The 21,766-nt window shown below is 45.9% G+C and overlaps 1 protein-coding gene across 1 annotated transcript in view; it reads right to left on the minus strand.

Moving 5' to 3' along the window:
- The window catches only part of TIMM17A (translocase of inner mitochondrial membrane 17A), a 33,100-nt gene extending 11,334 nt beyond the window's left edge, over positions 1–21,766 (minus strand). The window contains exons 1-3 of the mRNA XM_073319552.2: positions 21,652–21,766; positions 10,211–10,310; positions 3,287–3,350 (exon numbers count right to left, since the gene is read on the minus strand). Of these exons, the coding sequence (XP_073175653.1) occupies positions 3,287–3,350; positions 10,211–10,310; positions 21,652–21,677 (190 nt within the window). The 5' untranslated portion in view covers positions 21,678–21,766. The remainder of the gene's footprint in view (positions 1–3,286; positions 3,351–10,210; positions 10,311–21,651) is intronic.

A 21,766-nucleotide genomic window follows, 5' to 3' on the forward strand; every position in this document is an offset into this window, starting at 1 on the left:
AACTGCTGTGTAGTCGCTCGGTCCCTAGTCTGTAGCAGTGCATGGGATTATTCCGTCCTAAGTGCAGGACTCTGCACTTCATCAGATTTCTTTTTGGCCCAATCCTCTAATTTGACTAGGTCCCTCTGTGTCCTATCCCTATCCTCCAGCGTATCTACCACTCGTCCCAGATTAGTGTCATTTCCAAAATTGTGAGGGTGCAATCCATGCCATCCTCCAGATCATTAATGAAGATATTGAACAAAACCAGCCCCAGGCCTGACCCTTGGGGCACTCAACTTGATACTGCCTGTCAACTAGGCATGGAGCCATTGATCACTGCCCAATGATCTAGCCGGCTTTCTATCCCCCTGATAGTCCATTCATCCAGCCCATACTTCTTTAACTTGCTGGCAAGAATACTGTGGGAGACCATATCAAAAGCTTTGCTAAAGTCAAGGAATAACACATCCACTGCTTTCTCCTCATCCACAGAGCCAGTTATCTCGTCATAGAGGGCAATTAGATTAGTCAGGCATGACTTGCCCTTGGTGAATCCATGCTGACTGTTCCTGATCACTTTCGTCTCCTCTAAGTGCTTCAGAATTGATTCCTTGAGGACCTGCTCCATGATTTCTCCAGGGACTGAGGTGAGGCTGACTGCCTGTAGTTCCACAGATCCTCCTCCTTCCCTTTTTTAAAGATGGGCACTATATTAGCCTTTTTCCAGTCATCCGGGATCTCCCCTGATCACCACGAGTTTTCAAAGATAACGGCCAATGGCTCTGCAATCACATCCGCCAACTCCTTTAGCACTCTCGGATGCAGCACATCCGGCCCCATGGACTTGTGCTCGTCCAGCCTTTCTAAATAGTCCTGAACCATTTCTTTCTCCACAGAGGGCTGGTCACCTCCTCCCCATACTGTGCTACCCAGTGCAGTAGTCTGTGAGGTGATCTTGTTCGTGAAGACAAAGGCAAAAAAAAGCATTGAGTACTTCAGCTTTTTCCACATCCTCTGTCACTAGGTTGCCTCCCCCATTCAGTAAGGGGCCCACATTCCTTAACCTTCTTTTTGTTGATAATATACCTGAAGAAACTCTTCTTCTTACTCTGAACATCCTTTGCTAGTTGCAATTCCAAGTGTGATTTGGCCTTCCTGATTTCGCTCCTACATGCCTGAGCAATATTTTTATACTCCTCCCTGGTCATTTGTTCCATCTTCCACTTCTTGTAAGCTTCTTTTTTGTGTTTAAGATCAGCAAGAATTTCACTATTAAGCCAAGCTGAGGGAGTCAATGTCCGCTTTTCTGAAGTCCAGGGTCCGTATTCTGCTACTCTCCTGTCTGTACCTGTCTTTATTGACTTTCACCTTGCTGATTTGAGACTAGTTCTCCAATTTGTCAAGGTAATTTTGAATTCTAATCATGTTCTCCAAAGTGCTAGCAACTTCTCCCAGCTTGGTGTCATACACAAATTTTATAAGCATCCTCTCCATTCCATTTCCAACTCAGTAATGAATGGCAAGGAAGGGCGTGGTATAAGCCCTGCCCTTTAAAGGGACTTAGGCGCCTAACTTCAGGCCAGAGGAAGAGATTCACAGCCATGAACCCTCTCCTGGAGTTAGGCACCAAAGCTAGGTCAGTCCTTTCTAGCCAAGAGCAGGAGGAGAAAGAGAAGGTGGCAGCAGCTATCGCCTCATTCCCTATAGTTCTGTGATCAGTGCATGCACGCAAGCTGCAGGAGACCCAGGTTCAAATTCCCAGAGAGGAGCAGGGTCTTGAAGTTCAGTCTCTCACTTCCCAAGCGAGTGCCCTAATCACTGGCTGTGGGGTATCCTGGGATAGGTTTCGCTCTCTGGTTCCTGTTAAAACTGGTCAACTTTGTATCAAATAATTAAATATTCATTGGAATAGGGACTTCAACCTCACTCTCACATACCTTAGAGGAGTTCCCTAATCACTGGGCCCTAGAGAGTCACTCTCACTTTCTCTCTGGCCCAATCCACTAGACCGGGGTCTCCACACGTTTTGAATCACGCACCCCCCAGGGCCAGCTCTAGAGAAGCAAAAAAAAAAAAAGAGAGCTGCTGCCGGCGGGCCACCGAGGACGGAGCGGGGAGAGCCGACCACTAGACGTGCTTTAAGGGGGCCTTTGAGCACTCCTACTGGATCGGGCCCCACAGGCAGGGTAAGTGGGCAAACACCTATTTTGGTAATCTCACTGGGGCTTAGGTGTGAACAGGTGAATGTGCACATTACCAGCAGAAATGTAGGCACCTGAAGGGTTAGATGGCAACAGAGTGGGAGTATTGAGGGTCTAAATTTTGACTTAAGTGCCTCAAGTGGCAGTTAGGTGCTTTTGTAGATCTAGTTCAGGGGCGAGCAAACTTTTTGGCCTGAGGGCCACATCGGGTTTCCAAAATTGTATGGAAGGCTGGTTAGGGGAGGCTGTCTCTCCCCAAACAGCCAGGCATGGCCAGCCCCTACCTTCTATCCGACCCCCCCACTTCTCGCCCCCTGATGGTTTCCCCAAGACTCCTGCCCCATTCACCCCCCCTCCCCCAGTCCCCTAACAGCTTCCCCGGGACTCCTACCCCATCCACCACCCCCTTTTCCCTGTCCCCTGACCACCCCTGAACCTCCCACCCCTGACTGCCCCAGCATCCAACCCCCCCTTTCATTCCTGACTTGGCCCCTGGGACTCCTGCCCCATCCAACCACCCCTTCTCACTGTCCCGACCACCCTGGATCCCCCACCCCTGACTGCCCCCTGCCGCCCCATCCAACCCCCCTCTCCTTCCTGACTGCCCCCCCAGAACCCCTGCCCCATCCAACCTTCCTGTTCCCTGCCCTCTCACTGCCCCGACCCCTATCCACACCCTCGCCCCCTGCCCCCCACCCCCAGCTCCCCTGCCCTCTATCCAACCCCCCCGCCCCCTTACCGCGCTGCCTGGAGCACCAGTGGCCCTACAGCCGCACAGCCCAGAGCGCCGGGTCAGGCCACAGCTCTGCAGCTGCGCTGCTCGGCCACCCAGAGCATTGTGCCAGCAGCGCAGCGTGGCCGAGGCTGCAAGGGTCCGGGGACAGCAGGGGAGGGTCGGGGGCGAGCCTCCTGGGCCAGGAGCTCAGGGGCCAGACAGGAGGGTCCCGCGGGCCATAGTTTGCTCACCTCTGATCTAAGTCCTTAGAGGTGAAAAGTTCTGAATCCCATCCAAATCCCCTGAGCTGTTCAGTTCCCTTGAAGTTCTATTTTAAAACTGGACAAAGGCTTAAGAATACACGCTTAAGTGTACAGACTGCAATTACCTCCCAAGAGTGGTGCTCTGGTTTTAACAGCTGTCAAACTTCCCCGCAGCCGGTGGTTTACACCCTAAAATAAACCGAAGACAACAATCAGAATGAAACAAAACTAAACATATTTAAGTTTTACAGCTAATTAAATTGCACCCTTTCAGACCCAGTTATAGTTATTACTAAACATCTGGAAGTTCTTTCATTATAAATCTGTTTTCCTCAGGAATTTATAAAAACAGCCATTTCATACTGATTATACATAAACTGACAAAGTGGAATTGTTTTTAATCCATATAGTTATCAATGCTTTCTGACATTTTTATTTTCAGTTAATATTTAGTATGTAATTATAACACCTGTAAACTACACAAATCAGTTATTTATAATTTTCTGTGATGATGTAAAGTCTAATTGCTGGACCACTTATATTTTCTCTCTTTCTTTTTTTTTTTTTTTTAAACCAAGACACTAAGGCCTTGGCTACACTTGTGAGTTAGAGCACATTAAAGTGGCCCCAGGTGCCCTAGCTCACTCCCCGTCCACACTGGCAAGGCGCATAGAGCGCTCTGACTCCACGGCTAGAGCACTTCTGGTACTCCACCTCCCCGAGAAAATTAATGTTTGTTGTGTAGTGGCTGAAACGCCTGGCCATCAGTGTGAACGAGGTGTTGCATTACTGCTCTCTGATCAGCCTCCGGAAACGTCCCATAATCCCCTTAAGTCAGGTGGTCACTCTTCTCATTGTTTTGAGCTTGCCTAGGAATGCGGATATGCCCTTTGAAAGCTCTGTTTCTGACAGCCAGCACCAAGACAAAGCAAGCCGTTCCTGTGGAATGCTGTGTGAGAGAGAGAGAGAGAGAGAGAGAGAGGGGCGGGGAGGAGGGGGGCCTGCTGCTATCTGAACTTACAAGAAAGCAGGCTGACATGCTTTCAGCCCCCCAAAAACCCACTCTCTCTCCCCCCACATACACACAACACACTCCCCCCACCCCGATTTAAAAAGCATGTTGCAGTCAACTGCATGCTGGGATAGCTGCCCATAATGCACCGCTACCAAGTGCGGCAAATGTGGCCACACCGGTGCGCTTGAAGCTGTCAGTGTGGACAGACTGCAGCGCTTTCCCTACTGTGCTCTACGAAGGCTGGTTTAACTCAAAGCGCTCTACATCTGCAAGTGTAGCCATACCCTAAGTAATGTTTTTACCACATAAAAAACAAACATTACACGATAGTATTTTACATTTATATACAGTAGAACCTCAGAGGTACAAAACACCAGAGTTACGAACTGATCATTTAACTACACTCCTCATTTGGAATTGGAAGTACACAATCAGACAGCAGCAGAGACAAGACCAAAAAAAAAAAAAAAAAAGGAAATAGTGTTAAATGTACTCTACAAAAAATAAAAATAAAGGGAAAGCAGTATTTTTCTTCTGCAGAGTAAAGTTTCAAAGCTGTATTAAGTCAATGTTCAGTAATAAACTTTTGAAAGAACCATAATGTCTTGATCAGTGTTACAACCATTTCAGAGTTATGAACAACCTCCATTCCCAAGGTGTTCATAACTCTGAGGTTCTACTGTCATTCCTTTTCTCCTGAATCATCCCAAATTGCTTCACAAAGTATATACGCAGAAAACCAATTAAATTCAGAGTGGAAGCATGTCAACAGATAATTGCCGCACAACATAATGCACACAAGTGAACAGAGAGGAAATTTCATCCACATATGCTAGGGAAACCAACTTTTAGGGGAGATTGCCATGGAAACGTTAAAGGAAAACTTATTACACTTCTGTCTGAAAATATATTATCTATTAGTGTTACAAGTAACTCCCAAGATTGCTATACTAGAAAGAGATCATTGAAAATATTTCATTTTTCAGTTTTACTTTTGTACATTTTTACAGCAATTTTTCTATAGTTAGTTTTACTATTTCTCCTACAGAATTTTTGTTTCTCTTGTATAATCAGTTTTCCTCATTTCTGTGTCTTTCACACAGCAAAAATGAAGAGAAAAATATTTTTTAAAACATGAAAATATGGTTTTATCCCCTAATTTAACAGAACTGAAAAAGTGCAGCAAATGAAAGTACGTTAAACTCTTAAAAAAAATCTAGAGGGATCTTTTAGATGATGGTGTCACTTTCGCATCCGCGCAGAACAGAGAGGAATTCAACTTTTAAGATCAATAACCTTTCCAGAATGGAGAGAGGTAAATAACGGTGTCCTCGAGGGATCTGTACTGGCACCAGTGCTGTCCAACATCTTTATAAATGATCTGGAAGATGGGGGAAACAGTGAGGTGGCAAAATTTGCAGATGATACAAAATTACTCAGGATAGTTAAGTCCAAGGCAGACTGCAAAGAGCTACCAAGAGATCTCACAAAACTGAGTGACTGGGCAACAAAATGGCAGATGAAATTCAGTGTTGATAAATGCAAAGTAATGCACACTGGAAAACATACAAAATCCCAACTATACATACAAAATGACGGGGTCTAAATTAGCTGTTACCACTCAAGAAAGATCTTGGAGTCATTCTGAATATAACAGTGACATCCTTGCAGATCTTAAAACACGAAAAAGAAGCTTACAAGAAGTGGAAGATTGGACAAATGACCAGGGAGGAGTATAAAAATATTGCTCAGGCATGCAGGAGTGAAATCAGGCAGGCCAAATCACACTTGGAGTTGCAACTAGCAAGGGATGTTCAGAGTAACAAGAAGGGTTTCTTCAGGTATGTTAGCAACAAGAAGGTGATCAAGGAAAGTGTGGGCCCCTTACTGAATGGGGGAGGCAACCTAGTGACAGAGGATGTGGAAAAAGCTGAAGTACTCAATGCTTTTTTGCCTCTGTCTTCACAAACAAGGTCAGCTCACAGACTGCTGCACTAGGCAGCACAGCATGGGGAGGAGGTGACCAGCCCCCTGTGGAAAAAGAAGTAGGTCAGGACTATTTAGAAAAGCTGGACGAGCACAAGTCCATGGGGCCGGATGTCCTGCACCCGAGGGTGCTAAAGGAGTTGGCTGATGTGATTGCAGAGCCATTGGCCATTATCTTTGAAAACTCGTGGTGATCAGGGGAGATCCCGGATGACTGGAAAAAGGCTAATGTAGTGCCAATCTTTAAAAAAGGGGAGGAGGATCCAGGGAACTACAGGCTAGTCAGCCTCACCTCAGTCCCTGGAGAAATCATGGAGCAGGTCCTCAAGGAATCAATTCTCAAGCACTTAGAGGAGAGGAAAGTGATCAGGAACAGTCAGCAAGGATTCACCAAGGGCAAATCGTGCCTGACTAACCTAATTGCCTTCTATGACGAGATAACTGCCTCTGTGGATGAGGAGAAAGCAGTGGATATGTTATTCCTTGACTTTAGCAAAGCTTTTGATATGGTCTCCCACAGTATTCTTGCCAGCAAGTTAGAGAAGCATGGGCTGGATGAATGGACTATCAGGTGGATAGAAAGCTGGCTAGATCATTGGGCTCATCGGGTAGTGATCAACGGCTCCATGTCTAGTTGGCAGGCAGTATCAAGCGGAGTGCCCCAGGGGTCGGTCCTGGGGCCGATTTTGTTCAATATCTTCATTAACGATCTGGAGGATGGTGTGGATTGCACCCTCACAATTTCGCAGATGACACTAAACTGGGAGGAGTGGTAGATACGCTGGAGGATAGGGATAGGATACAGAGGGACCTAGACAAATTAGAGGATTGGACCAAAAAAAAAAAATCTGATGAGCTTCAACAAGGACCAGTTCAGAGTCCTGCACTTAGGACGGAATAATCCCATGCACTGCTACAAACCAGGGACCAAGCGACTAGGCAGCAGTTCTGCAGAAAAGGACCTAGGGGTTACAGTGGACGAGAAGCTGGATATGAGTCAACAGTGTGCCCTTGTTGCCACAAAGGCTAACGGCATTTTGGGCTGTATAAGTAGGGGCACTGCCATCAGATCGAGGGACATAATCGTTCCCCTCTATTCAGCATTGGTGAGACCTCATCTGGAGTACTGTGTCCAGTTTTGGGCCCCACACTACAAGAAGGATGTGGAAAAACTGGAAAGAGTCCAGCGGAGGGCAACAAAAATGATTAGGGGGCTGGAACACATGATTTATGAGGAGAGGCTGAAGGAACTGGGATTATTTATTCTGCAAAAGAGATGAGTGAGGGGGGATTTGATAGCTGCTTTTGACTACCTGAAAGGGGGTTCCAAAGAGGATGGATCTAGACTGTTCTCAGTGGTATCAAATGAAAGAACAAGGAGTAATGGTCTCAAGTTGCAGTGGGGGAGGATTAGGTTGGATATTTGGAAAAACTTTTTCACTAGGAGGGTGGTGAAGCACTGCAATGGGTTACCTAGGGAGGTGGTAGAATCTCCTTCCTTAGAGGTTTTTAAGGCCTGGCTTGATAAAGCCCTGGCTGGGATGATTTAGTTGGGGAATGGTCCTGCTTTGAGCAGGAAATTGGATTAGATGACCTCCTGAGGTCCCTTCCAATCCTGATATTCTATGATTCTGTGAATAGTTCTCTGAAAACATTCCCTCAATGTGCAGGGCAGTCAAAAAAGCAAAAGAATGTTGGGAACCACTAGGAAAGACGTAGATAATAAAGTAAAAATCATAGTGTCTCCTTATAAATCAATGGTATGCCCACATCTTGAACACTGCATTCAGTTCTTGTCACCCCATCTCAAAAGAAAAGGAGTACTTGTGGCACCTTAGAGACTATCCGATGAAGTGAGCTGTAGCTCACGAAAGCTTATGCTCAAATAAATTGGTTAGTCTCTAAGGTGCCACAAGTACTCCTTTTCTTTTTTGCGAATACAGACTAACACGGCTGTTACTCTGAAACCCATCTCAAAAGAGATATATTAAAAATGGAAAAGGTACAGAGAAGAGCAACAAAAATGATTAGGGACATGGAACAGCTTCCATATGAGAAGAGATTAAAAAGACAGATTTTTCAGCTTGGAAAAAGAGATAACTAAAAGGGGAGATATGATAGAGGTCTATAAAATCATGACCAGTGTGGAGAAAGCGAATAAGGAAATGTTATTTACTCCTCCTCATAACACAAGAACTAGGAGTCACCAAATGAAATTAACAGGCAACAGGTTTAAAACCAACAAAAGGAAATACTTCTTCACACACAACACACAGACAACCTGTGGGACTCATTGCCAGGGGATGTTGTGAAGGCCAAAACTATGTCAGGATCCCCAAAAAAACCAAAAAACCTAGAGAAGTTCCTGGATGATAGGTCCATCAATGACTATTACCCAGGATGGTCAGGGATGCAACACCATGCTCTGGGTGCCCTTAGCTTCTGTTTGCCAGAAGTTGGAGTGGACGACAGGGGATGGATCACTCGATGATTGCCTGTTCTATTTATTCCCTCTGAAGCAAATGCTGTTGGCCACTGTTGGAAGATGGGATACTGGGCTAGATGGACCATTGGTCTGACCCACTAGGGCTGTTCTTATGTTTTTATGTTAACCTTAACAGAACTCTACGGGTTAGATTCACAAAGGGAATTAGGCACCTAAGTCCAAGATTTAGGGGGAACCTGTACTCATAAAACCCCAACTCAGCTGCTGCCACACCTTGTAGATGCCCAAACTCACCTGGAGTCAAAGTTTTTGCAGGTGTCTAAGTTTCTGTGTCTGGGCATGCAAACTACTGCTTCACTCTAGGCATCTGGATGCCTACGGTCCAGTGCAATTCACAAACCAGGGGAAGGTAAGTGCTCCTCTGCCTAACTTGCTTGTGTGTCCTGATCTGGTAGGCGTGCCCAGTGTATGCCAAACTCCACACAAAATAGTTGGGAGGATTGAGGAGAGCGGGCGCGAAAGGGAAGGAGGAGCTACCTTGTAACTTTTGGTCCAGTACTCACCCTGGATGTGGGAGATCCTTGATTCAAGTCCCCCCATCACTCGATGAGGAGAAGGGGTTTAAACAGGCATCAGCCACCTCTTCAGTGAGTGTCCTAACCCAGTGCTCCCAAACATTTTGGGTCTTTTTTTGCAACCCACCATTACATATACACATCCTCCACCCTGGCACTGCAAGCCTAATCCTGACCAAGTGTGGAGAGGAGGCTTTGGGCCAGGAGAGCAAGCCTGCCCTATGTTCACCCCACAGCGACACTTCCTGTTCCACTGGGCTCAGTCCAGCTCCCTGCTCTCGGCCTTGCGACCTGGTGCTGGGGGACAGAGTATCACTTAGTTTGGCTGATGAAGGAGGGGCAGCTGGGCCAAATCTGAGTAGCATTGCAACCCCAGGCACCAGATCACAATGCCTGGGACGGGACAGTAGCCACTGCTACAAGGTGAGTGAGGGGTGGGCTTGTTCTTCACACACATACACACACGTCAGGAGAAGTATATGTCTGCCAAGGCCCAGTGACAAGTTAATCTGGCCCTGGACATGGCAATCCATCTAGAACCTTCCCAGGACCCACTGTTTGGGAAACACTGGCCTAGCGGACTGGCTTTCGTGAATCCCATTCTTAGGTGCTTATCTCCCTCCACTCACTGTATAGAAATCATAAGCACCTAACCCAGGCTTTGTGAATCCCAGTGATTTTCTAGGCACCCTTATAGGAAGATGTCTCTTAAAGAGATTTCCCTGGGGCTGCCACCAGCTGTATAAGTCACAGGGAACATGCAGAAGGCAGTGAGCTGGTGTAGAGGCACAAGGCTTCTACACAGATGGACCTGGAATCCATGTGGATCGTCGGCAACTGAGAGGTTTATTCTCCTGGCCTGCAACCTGTTCTGCCCTGCCTCTCAATACGATGACTGGGGACAAGCCTCCATGAAGAGAACTTCATGGAGATTTCCTCCTCTTAGGTCACTCCCACACGTTTATTGTTGGAAGGAAAGGGAAGCAAAGCTACTGTTAGTTTATCTACAAGAAATTATTTTACTCACCACTGGGGAATTTCTGAACCCTTTGATAGCCTGGAAGATGCCACCACCTATGGCTCCCATTGTGAAGGCACCACCACAGTCATCTACTATCCGCCAGGGGCTAAAGAGGGAAAAAAAAAAACAAATTAGCATGCTGAAATCCATGCTAAAGAACATGAAAACTACCATAAAGTTAAAGTGTAATTGAGAAAGTATGTACCCATGCTCTCCCAAAATACTTACAAAGCTCTAAGAGTTTCTGGCAATTCACGTACAAAGTTAATGCCATGTCATTTGAAAACGAGAGTGAAACAAAACTGCCAACTGCAATATCTATCACATCTGGTTTACTGACCTCCCAGCAAGACCAACACCACATTTACATACAGAAGAACCCCATTTACCCAATCTAACTGGGACCAGGGCCAGACTGGATAATAAAAAATTCAGATAATCAGGAGAATGGGCAAAGAGCCTTCTATCTGTTATTTAAAGATGCGGAGTTACTTTTAAACTAGCGGACCCCTCTTCAAAAAGCATTAAAAAACTTACCCCCCCTTCTTATCTACTTAACTAAAAATACAACCCCCTAGTTGTTGTACAGCAAGAGAGTCGGGCCACCCACCCTGCCTGCGGCTGACAGTCTGAGCCCCGTCACCTGGTTCGGTTAATACAAAGAGCCAGAAAACACAGTCACGGATAAATGGGGTTCTTCTGTACTTAGTGGCACAGAAATCATACCAAAACAAACCAATGATTTATCTATAGCTTGACAACCTGCCTCCCTATGGTGGTGAAAATCTTCTAATTCAAAGGAAGATTTAACCTCTTTCTCCAGTCATGCAACTAGCCAAATTTCCCTTCCCCTTCACTCCCTTATAATGGAACTCTCCGACCCGCCCCTTGTGAAACTGATTTAAAATCTTCTTTTATGCACCATGCTTCCTTGAAGCACTCTACAACAGACCTTTAGAAATTGCTACACTGGATCAAGCTCAAGGTCTGTCTAGTCCAGTGTCCTGTCTCTAGCAGTAGCGACCACCAGAAGCTTCAGAGGAAGGTGCAAGAACCTGCATCAGGACAACGTGAGAATCTGTCCCCATGTTACGTCTCACCCTGATCGCTAACAGTTAGAGAATGGCTTAAGACCTAAAAGATGAGACTTACTAACCCTTCAAAGCTATTAATTATAACAATTCTATATAGTCTCCTAACCCATGTACATGTCCAATCCCTCTTTGAATACTTCTGATTTTCTTACATTCAGTGACTTCCAATGGCAGTGAGATCCAGTTTAAATTTGCCACCTTTCAGTTCCATTGAAAGTCACTTTGTTCTTCTGTTATGAGCCAGAGAAAACAGAAGCTCCCAAATCTACTTTCTGTAGACCATTATTTTACATATTTCTATCAGGTCCCTTCTGAAATTAAACAATCTTTTCAATCTCACTTAAGAGCTTTTCAAAGTGCCTAGTCATTCTCGCTGTCCTTCTCTGAACCTCCTCTACCCCGCCGCGATATCCTTTAAGAGACAGAGTGACTGATACCACACAGTATATTCTAAATGAAGGCAAGCCATTGATTTCTATAGTGGCATTATATTCTCCGTGTAATTCTCCATTCCATTTTCATTTTAACATTGTTTGCGCTTTTTTTCACTGCAACTGCATATTCAGAAGGCAAGAGCACTGAGTTGTTCATAGTGGTGCCCCAGTCTCTTTCCTGAATTGGTAAGTTAATTTAGAACCCTGTTGCTTTATGACCAGTTCAAGTTTTCTCTTCAATCTGCCATCCCGTTGCCCATTCAGCAAGCTTGATTAGATCATAGACTCAGAGGGTTAGAAGGGACTGCAAAGGTAATCTAATCTAATCTCCTGCCAAGATGCAGGATTTGCTGTTTAAGCCATCCAAGACAGCTGGCTCTCTAGCCTCCTTTTGAAAACCTCCAGTGAAGAAGCTTCCACAAGCTTCCTAGGCATCTGTTCCGTTGTCCTACTGTTCTTACAGTTAGGAAGCTTTTCCTGAGATTTAATCTAATCTGCTGTACTGTGGTTTGACCCCATTGCCTCTTGTCCTGCCCTCTGTGGCAAGAGAGAACAACTTTTCTCCATCTTTTTTATGGCAGCCCTTCAAGTATTTGAAGACCACTATCATAGCCCCCTTTTATCTCTTTTCCAGTTGAAACATACCCAGTTCCTTCAGGCTTTGCACATATGACTTGCATTTCATCCCTTTGATAATCTTTGTCGCTCACTTCTGGATCCTTTCATAAGGATATAAGAACGGCTAAACTGGGTCAGACCAAAGGTCCATAAAGCCAAGCATCCCATCCCCCAACAGTGGCTACCGCCAGGCGCCCCAGAGGGAATGAACAGAACAGGCAACCATCAAGTGATCCATCCCCTGCTGCCCATTCTCAGCTTCTGGCAAACAGAGGCTAGGCACACCATCCCTGCCCATCCTGGCTAATAGCCATTCAATCCTCCATGAATATACCTAATTCTTTTTTGAACCCTGTTATAGTTTTGGCCTTCACAACATCCTCTGGCAAGGAGTTCCACATGTTTACTCTGTGTTGTGTAAAGAAATACTTCCTTTTGTTTTAAATCTGCTGCCTATTAATTTCATCAGGTCACCCCTGGTTCTTATGTTACGCGAAGGGGTAAATAACACTTCCTTATTTACTTTCTCCGCCCTAGTCATGATTCTATAGCTCTCTATCATATCCCTCCTTAGCCATCTCTTTTCCAAGCTGTACAGTCCCAGTATTTTTAATCTCTCCTCGTACAGAAGCCGTTCCAGAACCCTAATAATTTTTGTTGCCCTTCTCTGAATCTTTTTCAATTCCAATATATCTTTTTTTTAAATGGGGTGACCACATCTTCACGACGTATTCAAAATGTAGCCATACCATGGATTTATATAGAGGCAACATATTTTCAGTCTGAAAATTGCAGACTGAGTGGATGTTTCAGAGAACTCTCTACAATGACGCCAAGATCTCTTTCTCAAATTATAACAGCTAATTTAAACCCCATCATTTTGCATGTATAGTTGGGATTATGTTTTCCAATGTGCATTTTTTTGCATTTATCCACATTAAATTTCATCTGCCATTTTGTTGCCCAGCCACCCAGTTTTGTAAGATCCCTTTGCAGCTCTTCGCAGTCTGCTTTGGACTTAACTATCTTGAGTAATATTGTATCATCTGCAAATTTTGTCACCTCACTGTTTACCCCTTTTTCCAAGTCATTTATGAATATGTTGAATAGTACTGGTCCCAGTATAGCTCACTGGGTGACATGACTATTTACCTCTCTCCACTCTTAAAACTGACCATTTATTCCTACCCTTTGTTTCCTATCTTTTAACCAGTTACCCATCCATGCGAGGACCCTCTTATCCCACGACCACTTACTTTGCTTAAGAGCCTTTGGTGAGGGACCTTGTCAAAGGCTTTCTGAAAATCTAAGTACACTATATCTACCCTACCAAATTCATGGTTCATTTTGGTAAATTTCACGGTCATGGGATTTCAAAAATAGTGAATTAGAGGATTGGGCCAAAAGAAATCTGATGAGATTCAACAAGAACAAGTAAAAAGTCCTGCACTTAGGAAGGAAGAATCCCATGTACTGCTACAAACTAGGGACTGAGTGGCTAGGCAGCAGTTCTGCAGAAAAGGACCTAGGGGTTACAGTGGACGAGAAGCTGGATGAGAGTCAACAGTGTGTCCTTGTTGCCAAGAAGGCCAATGGCATTTTGGGTTGTATAAGTGGGAGCACTGCCAGCTGATCAAGGGATGTGATCATTCCCCTATATTTGGCATTGTTGAGGTCTCATCTGGAGTACTGTGTCCAGTTTTGGGCCCCACACTACAAGAAGGATGTGGATAAATTGGAGAGTCCAGCGGAGGGCAACAAAAATGATTAGGGGACTGGAATAAATGACTTATGAGGAGAGGCTGAAGGAACTGGGATTATTTAGTCTGCAGAAGAAAAGAATGAGGGGGGATTTGATAGCTGCTTTCAACTACCTGAAAGGGGGTTCCAAAGAGGATGGATCTAGGCTGTTCTTAGTGATACCAGATGACAGAACAAGGAGTAATGGTCTCAAGTTGCAGTGGGGAGGTTTAGGTTGGATACTGGGAAAAACTTTTTCACTAGGAGGGTGGTGAAGGACTGGAACGGGTTACCTAGGGAGGTGGTGGAATCTCCTTCCTTAGCGGTTTTTAAGGTCAGGCTTGACAAAGCCCTGGCCGGGATGATTTAGTTGGGGGTTGGTCCTGCTTTGAGCAAGGGGCTGGACTAGATGACCTTCTGAGGTCCTTTCCAAGCCTGATACTCTGTGATTTCAGCTCTTTAAATCTGAAATTTCATGGTGCTGTATTTGTAGGGATCCTGACCCAAAAAGGAGTTGTGGGGTGGTTGCTAGGTTTTTGTAGGTACTGCTACCCTTACTTCTGCACTGTTGCTGGTGGTGGCGCTACCTTGAGAGCTGGGCAGTTGGAGAGTGGCAGCTGCGGGCCGGGAGCCCAACTTTGAAGGCAGGGCTGCTGCTAGAAGTAGCACAGAAGTAGGGATGGCATGGTATAGTATTGCCACCCTTACATCTGCACTACTGGTGTGGGGCACCCCTTCCGAGCTGGACTCCCGGCCAACAGCCACCGCTTTCTGATCACCCAGCTCTGAAGGCAGGGCAGAAGTAAGGGTGGAAATACTGTGACCCACCTGCAACTCCCTTTTGGGTCAGGACTCTCAATTTGAGAAATTCTGGTTTCCTGTGAAATCTGTATAGTATAGGATAAATGCACACAAAAGACCAGATTTTACAGTCCATGACGTGTTTTTCATGGCCACGAATTTGGTAGGGCCCTAACTATATCCACTGGATCCCCCTAGTCCACATACTTGCTGACCCCCTCAAAGAATTCTAGCAGATTGGTGAGGCATGATTTCCCTTTATAGAAACCCTGTTGACTCTTCCCCAACAAATTATGTTAATCTAGGTGTCTGACAATTCTGTTCTTTACTATAGTTTCAACCAGTTTGCTCAGTAATGAAGCTTAGTGGCCTGTAATTGCCAGGATCACCTCCAGAACCCTTCTTAAAACTCGGCATCATATTAGCTATCCTCCTGTCATTTGGTACAGAAGCTGATTTAAATGATAGGTTACAAACCACAGTTAGTAGTTCTGCAATCTCACAGTTGAGTTCCTTCAAAATTCTTGGGTGAATACCATCTGGTCCTGATGACTTAAAACTGTTAATTTGTTCCAATACCTCCTCTAATACATCTCAATTGGGGACAGTTCCTCAGATTTGTTACCTAAAAAGAATGGCTCAGATTTAGGAATCTCCCTTACATCCTCAGCCACGAAGACCGATGCAAAGAACTCATTTAGTTTCGTTTCAATGGCCTTATCGTCCTTGAGTGCTCCTTTAGCATCCTGATCGTCCAGTGAACCCACTAGTTGTTTAGCAGGGTTCCTGCTTCTGATGTACCGTATATACTTGCTCATAAGCTGAATATTTTTGGTAAAAAAGTGACCCATCAAAGAGCGGGGGTCAGCTTATAAACTGGTCTACACCAAAATTTGATGATTTAAATTCTATGGAATCATTGAACTGAATATCTAATACTGTGTCATTTTGTTTACCTGGCGCATCTGCAGGCACGGAGCCCCTCAGCTCCCAGTGGCCGCGGTTCGCAATTCCCAGCCAATGGGAGCTGCAGGAAGTGCCACTTCCCACAGCTCCCATTGGCTAGGAACGGCGAACTGCGGCCACTGGGAGCTGAGGGGCTCCATGCCTGCAGACGCACCAGGTAAACAAAATGACTAGGCCCACTAGTGGCTTTCCCTAACAGGCCAGGAGCCAAAGTTTGCCAACCCCTGAAATATAGGGTCGGGTTATGAAAGTGTCAAAGTTTTTGCTATTTTTACCTAACCATCTTGGGGGGGTCGGCTTATAAACGAACGGGCTAATGAACGAGTATATACAATTCTTTAAAAAAAATTGCTATTACTTTTTGAGTCTTTGGCTAGCCGTTCTTAATTCTTTTTTGGCCTTCCTAACTATATTTTTACACTTCACTTGGCAGACTATGCTCCTTTCTATTTTCCTCACTAGGATTTAGCTTCCACTTTTTAAAGGCCTTTTTGCCTCTCACTGCTTCTTTTACCGTGGCTAAACAACAAAGTGGCACTTTTTTGGTTCTCTTACTCTGTTTTTTAATTTAGGATATGCATTTAAGTTGAGCCTCTATTATGGTGTCTTTAAAAAGTTTCCATGCAGCTTGGAAAGATTTCACTTTTGGCACCGTACCTTTTAATTTCTGAAAAAGCAACAAGGAGTACTTGTGGCACCTTAGAGACTAACAAATTTATTTGGGCATAAGCTTTTGTGAACTAAAACCCACTTCATCAGATGCACGGAGTGGAAAATACAGTAGGAAGTTATATATACAGAGTACATGAAGAGATGGGGGTTGCCTTACCAATTCTAAAGAGACAATTCAGTTAAAGTGGGCTATTATCAGCAGGAGGAAAAAATCACTTTTGTAGTGGTAATCCGGGTGGACCATTTCAAACAGTTGACAGGTGAATAACAGTAGGGGGGAAATTAGCATGGGGAAATAGTTTTTAGTTTGTGTAATGACCCATCCATTCCCAGTCTTTATTCAGGCCTAATTTGATGGTGTCCAGTTTGCAAATTAATTCCAGTTCTGCAGTTTCTCGTTAGAGTCTGTTTTTGAAGAAAACGAGAAACTGGACCAGCTCCACTTAGGACTAAATCAAGAATTGCCTCTCCTCTTGTAAAAAGAAAAGGAGTACTTGTGGCACCTTAGAGACTAACAAATTTATTTGAGCATAAGCTTTCGTAAGCTACATTCAGTGGAAATGAATGCATCCGATGAAGTGAGCTATAGCTCATGAAAGCTTATGCTCAAATAAATTTGTTAGTCTCTAAGGTGCCACAAGTCCTCCTTTTCTTTTTGCGAATACAAACTAACACAGCTGCTACTCTGAAACCTCTCCTCTTGTGGGTTCCAAGACTAGCTGCTCCAAGAAGCAGTCATTTAAGGTGTCAAGAAACTTTATCTCTGCATCCCGTCCTGAGATAACATGTACCCAGTCAATATGGGGATAGTTGAAATCCCCCATTATTATTAATAGAGTTTTTTTTATTATGATAGCCTCTCTAATCTCCCTGAGTATTTTGCAGTCCTATCACCATCCTGATCAGGCGGTCAGTAGTATATCCCTACTGCTATATTCTTATTATTTGATTATGGAATTGGTATCCATAGAGATTCTATGGCACAGTTTCGTTCATTTAAGATTTTTAAATCATTTGATTCCATGCTTTCTTTCACATATAGTGCTACTCCATCAGCACAACCTGTTCTGCCCTTCCGATATATGTTGTACCCAGGTATTACTGTGTCCCATTGATTATCCTAATTCCACCAAGTTTCTGCAATGCCTATTATATCTATACCCTCACTTAATATGAAGCACTCTAGTTCACGCATCTTATTACTTAGACTTCTAGCATTTGTATATAAGCACTTTAAAAAATTGTCATACAATCATAGAATATCAGGATTGGAAGGGACCTCAGGAGGTCATCTAGTCCAACCCCCTGCTCAAAGCAGGACCAATCCCCAACTAAATCATCCCAGACAGGGCTTTCTCAAGCCTGACCTTAAAAATATCTAAGGAAGGAGATTCCACCACCACCCTAGGTAACCCATTCCAGTGTTTTACCACCCTCCTAATAAAAAAGTTTTTCCTAATATCCAACCTAAACCTCCCCCACTGCAACTTGAGACTATTACTCCTCAGTGGTAGCTGATGACAGAACAAGAACAGGCTAGATCCATCCTCTTTGGAACCCCCTTTCAGGTAGTTGAAAGCAGCTATCAAATCCCCCCTCATACTTCTTTTCCGCAGACTAAACAATCCCAGTTTCCTCAGTCTCTCCTCATAAGCCATGTGTTCCAGCCCCCTAATCATTTTTGTTGCCCTCCGCTGGACTCTTTCCAACTTTTCCACATCTTTCTTGTAGTGTGGGGCCCAAAACTGGACACAGTACTCCAGATGAGGCCTCACCAATGTTGAATAGAGGGGAACGATCACGTCCCTCAATCTGCTGGCAATGCCCTACGTATACATCCCAAAATGCCATTGGCCTTCTTGGCAACAAGGGCACACTGTTGACTCATATCCAGCTTCTCGTCCACTGTAACCCCTAGGTCCTTTTCTGCAGAGCTGCTGCCGAGCCATTCGGTCCCTAGTCGGTAGCGGTGCATGGGATTCTTCCGTCCTAAGTGCAGGACTCTGCACTTGTCCTTGTTGAACCTCATCAGATTTCTTTTGGCTCAATCCTCCAATTTGTCTAGGGCCCTCTGTATCCTATCCCTACCCTCCAGGGTATCTACCTCTCCTCCCAGTTTAGTGTCATCCGCAAACTTGCTGAGGGTGCAATCCACACCATCCTCCAGATCATTTATGAAGATATTGAACAAAACCGGCCCCAGGACCGACCCTTGGGGCACTCCACTTGATACCGGCTGCCAACTGGACATGGAACCATTGATCACTACCCGTTGAGCCCGACAATCTAGCCAACTTTCTATCCACCTTATAGTCCATTCATCCAGCCCATACTTCTTTAACTTGCTGGCAAGAATACTGTGGGAGACCGTGTCAAAAGCTTTGCTGAAGTCAAGGAACAACATGTCCACTGCTTTCCCCTCATCCACAGACCCACTTATCTTGTCATAGAAGGCAATTAGATTAGTCAGGCATGACTTGCCCTTGGTGAATCCATGCTGACTGTTCCTGATCATTTTCCTCTCCTTTAAGTGCTTCAGAATTGATTCCTTGAGGATCTGCTCCATGATTTTTCCAGAGACTGTGGTGAGGCTGACTGGCCTGTAGTTCCCAGTTTTCAGTTGTCTGCCATTACATAATGTAACTGAATGGGACTCTTTCATTTGACTGTTTCTCATCAGATCCTACCTGTGTTTTATCACATTCCATCCTCTCCTCCTTACTAGGAGGCAGAGAAACTCCATTAATAGCTTCTCCCCTAAGGGATGTCTCTGTCCAAATCACATGCTCCTCGCTCCTCTGCACCTGTCGGCTTTCCCCCAGCCCTTAATTTAAAAACTGCTCTACAACCTTTTTAATTTTAAGAGCAAGTAACCTGGTTTCATTTTGGTTTAGGTGGAGCCCATCCTTCTCATATAGGCTCCCCCTTTCCCAAAAGGTGCCCTAGTTCCTAATAAATCTAAACGCATCCTCCCTACACCATCATCTCATCCCTGCATTGAGACCCTGCAGCTCTGCCTGTCTAGCTGCCCTGCGCATGGAACTGGAAGCATTTCAGAGAACATTACCATGGAGGTCCTGGAATTCAATCTCCAGGACTTCTCCCCTATCCTTCCCTATGTCATTGGTACGCACACCGTTGGTACTCCCCAACACTACACACAAGCCTATCTAGATGTCTCAAGAGATCCATAACGTTCACATCAGGCAGGCAAGTCACTATGCGGTTCTCCCAGTCATCAGAAACGCAGCTATGCTTCTAATGACTGAATCCCCCATCACCTGTCGCTTCCTAATAACTGGAGTTCCCTCCCCCAGAGAGGTATGCTCAGTGCAAGAGGATACCATGACATTATCTGGAAGGAGGGCCCCAACTACAGGATCATTTCCCTCTGCTCCAGTTGAACGTTCTCCTTCCCTAAGACTGTCATCCTCCTCAACAGCACAGAGGCTGTCAGACCAGGGGTGGGACTATTCTACAGTGTCCTGGAAAGTCTTATCTATGTACCTCTCTGTCTCCCTGAACTCCTCCAGCGCAGCCACTCTGGTCTCCAAAGGGCCAAGAACTCCTTGCACCAAATGCACACATCCAGTTTTTCTACATCCTTTCTATACATGGGTTGAGAAAAATTGGACACAGTACTCCAGCTGAGGCCTAACCAGCGCCAAGTAGAGCAGAAGCATCACCTGTTAAAGCAATCTAAAATTGCATTTGCTTTTTTTACAATAGCATCCCATTGTTGACTCATGTGAGGTAGTGATCAGTGCTGCTGCCAAGCCAGTTTTTCCCAGTATTCGTGCATTTGGTTTTTCTTCCTTAAGTGTAGCACCTTACATTTGTCTTTGTTGAATTTCATTTGGTTGTCTATAGCAGTGGTTCTCAACCCGGGGTACATGTATCCCTGGAAGTACTCAGAGGTCTTGCAGGGGGTTCTCAACTCATCTACATCACTGTTTCTCAATGTAGGGGTTGCAGCCCCCAGGGGGGTCATGGGACAGGCTGCAAGTGCAGGGCCGGCAGTAGGGGGCAGCAAGCAGGGCAATTGCTCAGGGCCCCATGCTACAGTGGGCCCCACGTCGCGAGACTCAGGCTTCAAACAAGACTTGCAAGTGAAAAAACAAGCTCAAGCATCACCCTGAAATGCAAGTACAATATTTATATTCCAATCTATTTATATGCTATTTATATGCTAATTATATGGTAAAAATGAGAAAGTAAGCAATGTTTCAGTAATAGTGTGCTGTGACACTTCTGTATTTTTATGTCTGATTTTGTAAGCAAGTATTTTTTTAAGTGAGCCGAAACCTGGCAGTATGCAAGACAAATCAGACTCCCTAAAGGAGTACAGTAGCCTGGAAAGGTTGAGAACCACTGATGCATCCGATGAAGTGAGCTGTAGCTCAGGAAAGCTTATGCTCAAATAAATTGGTTAGCCTCTAAGGTGCCACAAGTCCTCCTCTTCTTTTTGATCTATAGCCCAGTTCTCCAATTTATCCCTCTGACTTTTAGCTCTATCGTCCCAAGTATTGGCAACACCACCACCACCTTTGTGTCATCTGCAAACCTGATCAGTAGCTCTGGCCCCTACCTCCGACTCATTAATACAAACGTTACCGCCCCCGGACCCAGAACAGAGCCGGGCTGAACCTCACTTGAGGCCTCCCTCCAATCACCCTAGTCCCAGCGCCGCTTTGCCGGCAACTGCTTCCCCGCTGAGGTATCCGCTGAAGGGGGGCTCTCTGGAGCCTCCAGTCCCCCAGCTCACGTCGCAGCGCGCCAGGGCTCGCGCCCAAGCACCCCGCGCTGTCTCTGGACCGGACCCCCCGAAATCATGCTGTGAGACTGGCGAACGCTGAGGCTGCCGCACCGACGCCTGCAGAACAGCCGAGCCGTCGGGGTTCCCGCTAGGCTCCAGCCCACCCTCCGGCCCGCCCGCCTCACGCGGCACTCCGATGGCCCCGTCCGCTGGGGCGGGACACGCCTTCGCTGCCCGCCGCGGCCCAACCCCCGGCTCCGCCCGGCCCGGCATGGCGCTGCCCAGCGGCCCCGAACCGGCGCGGCCCCGCGCTCAGCGGCCCGGGAGAGGCGCGCGGCAGGCTGGGACCCGCCAGGGGCCGCTCACCAAGGCTCGCGCGCGTACTCCTCCATCTTGGGTCAGCCGGGCCGGCACGCTCCCCGCAAGGCCCGAGCCGGCGCCCGAACGCGTCACGTGACTGACCGCAGAACGTTCCACGTTC

Source organism: Lepidochelys kempii, chromosome 21, assembly GCF_965140285.1.
Source record: "Lepidochelys kempii isolate rLepKem1 chromosome 21, rLepKem1.hap1, whole genome shotgun sequence".
Classification (NCBI taxonomy): Eukaryota; Metazoa; Chordata; order Testudines; family Cheloniidae; genus Lepidochelys; species Lepidochelys kempii.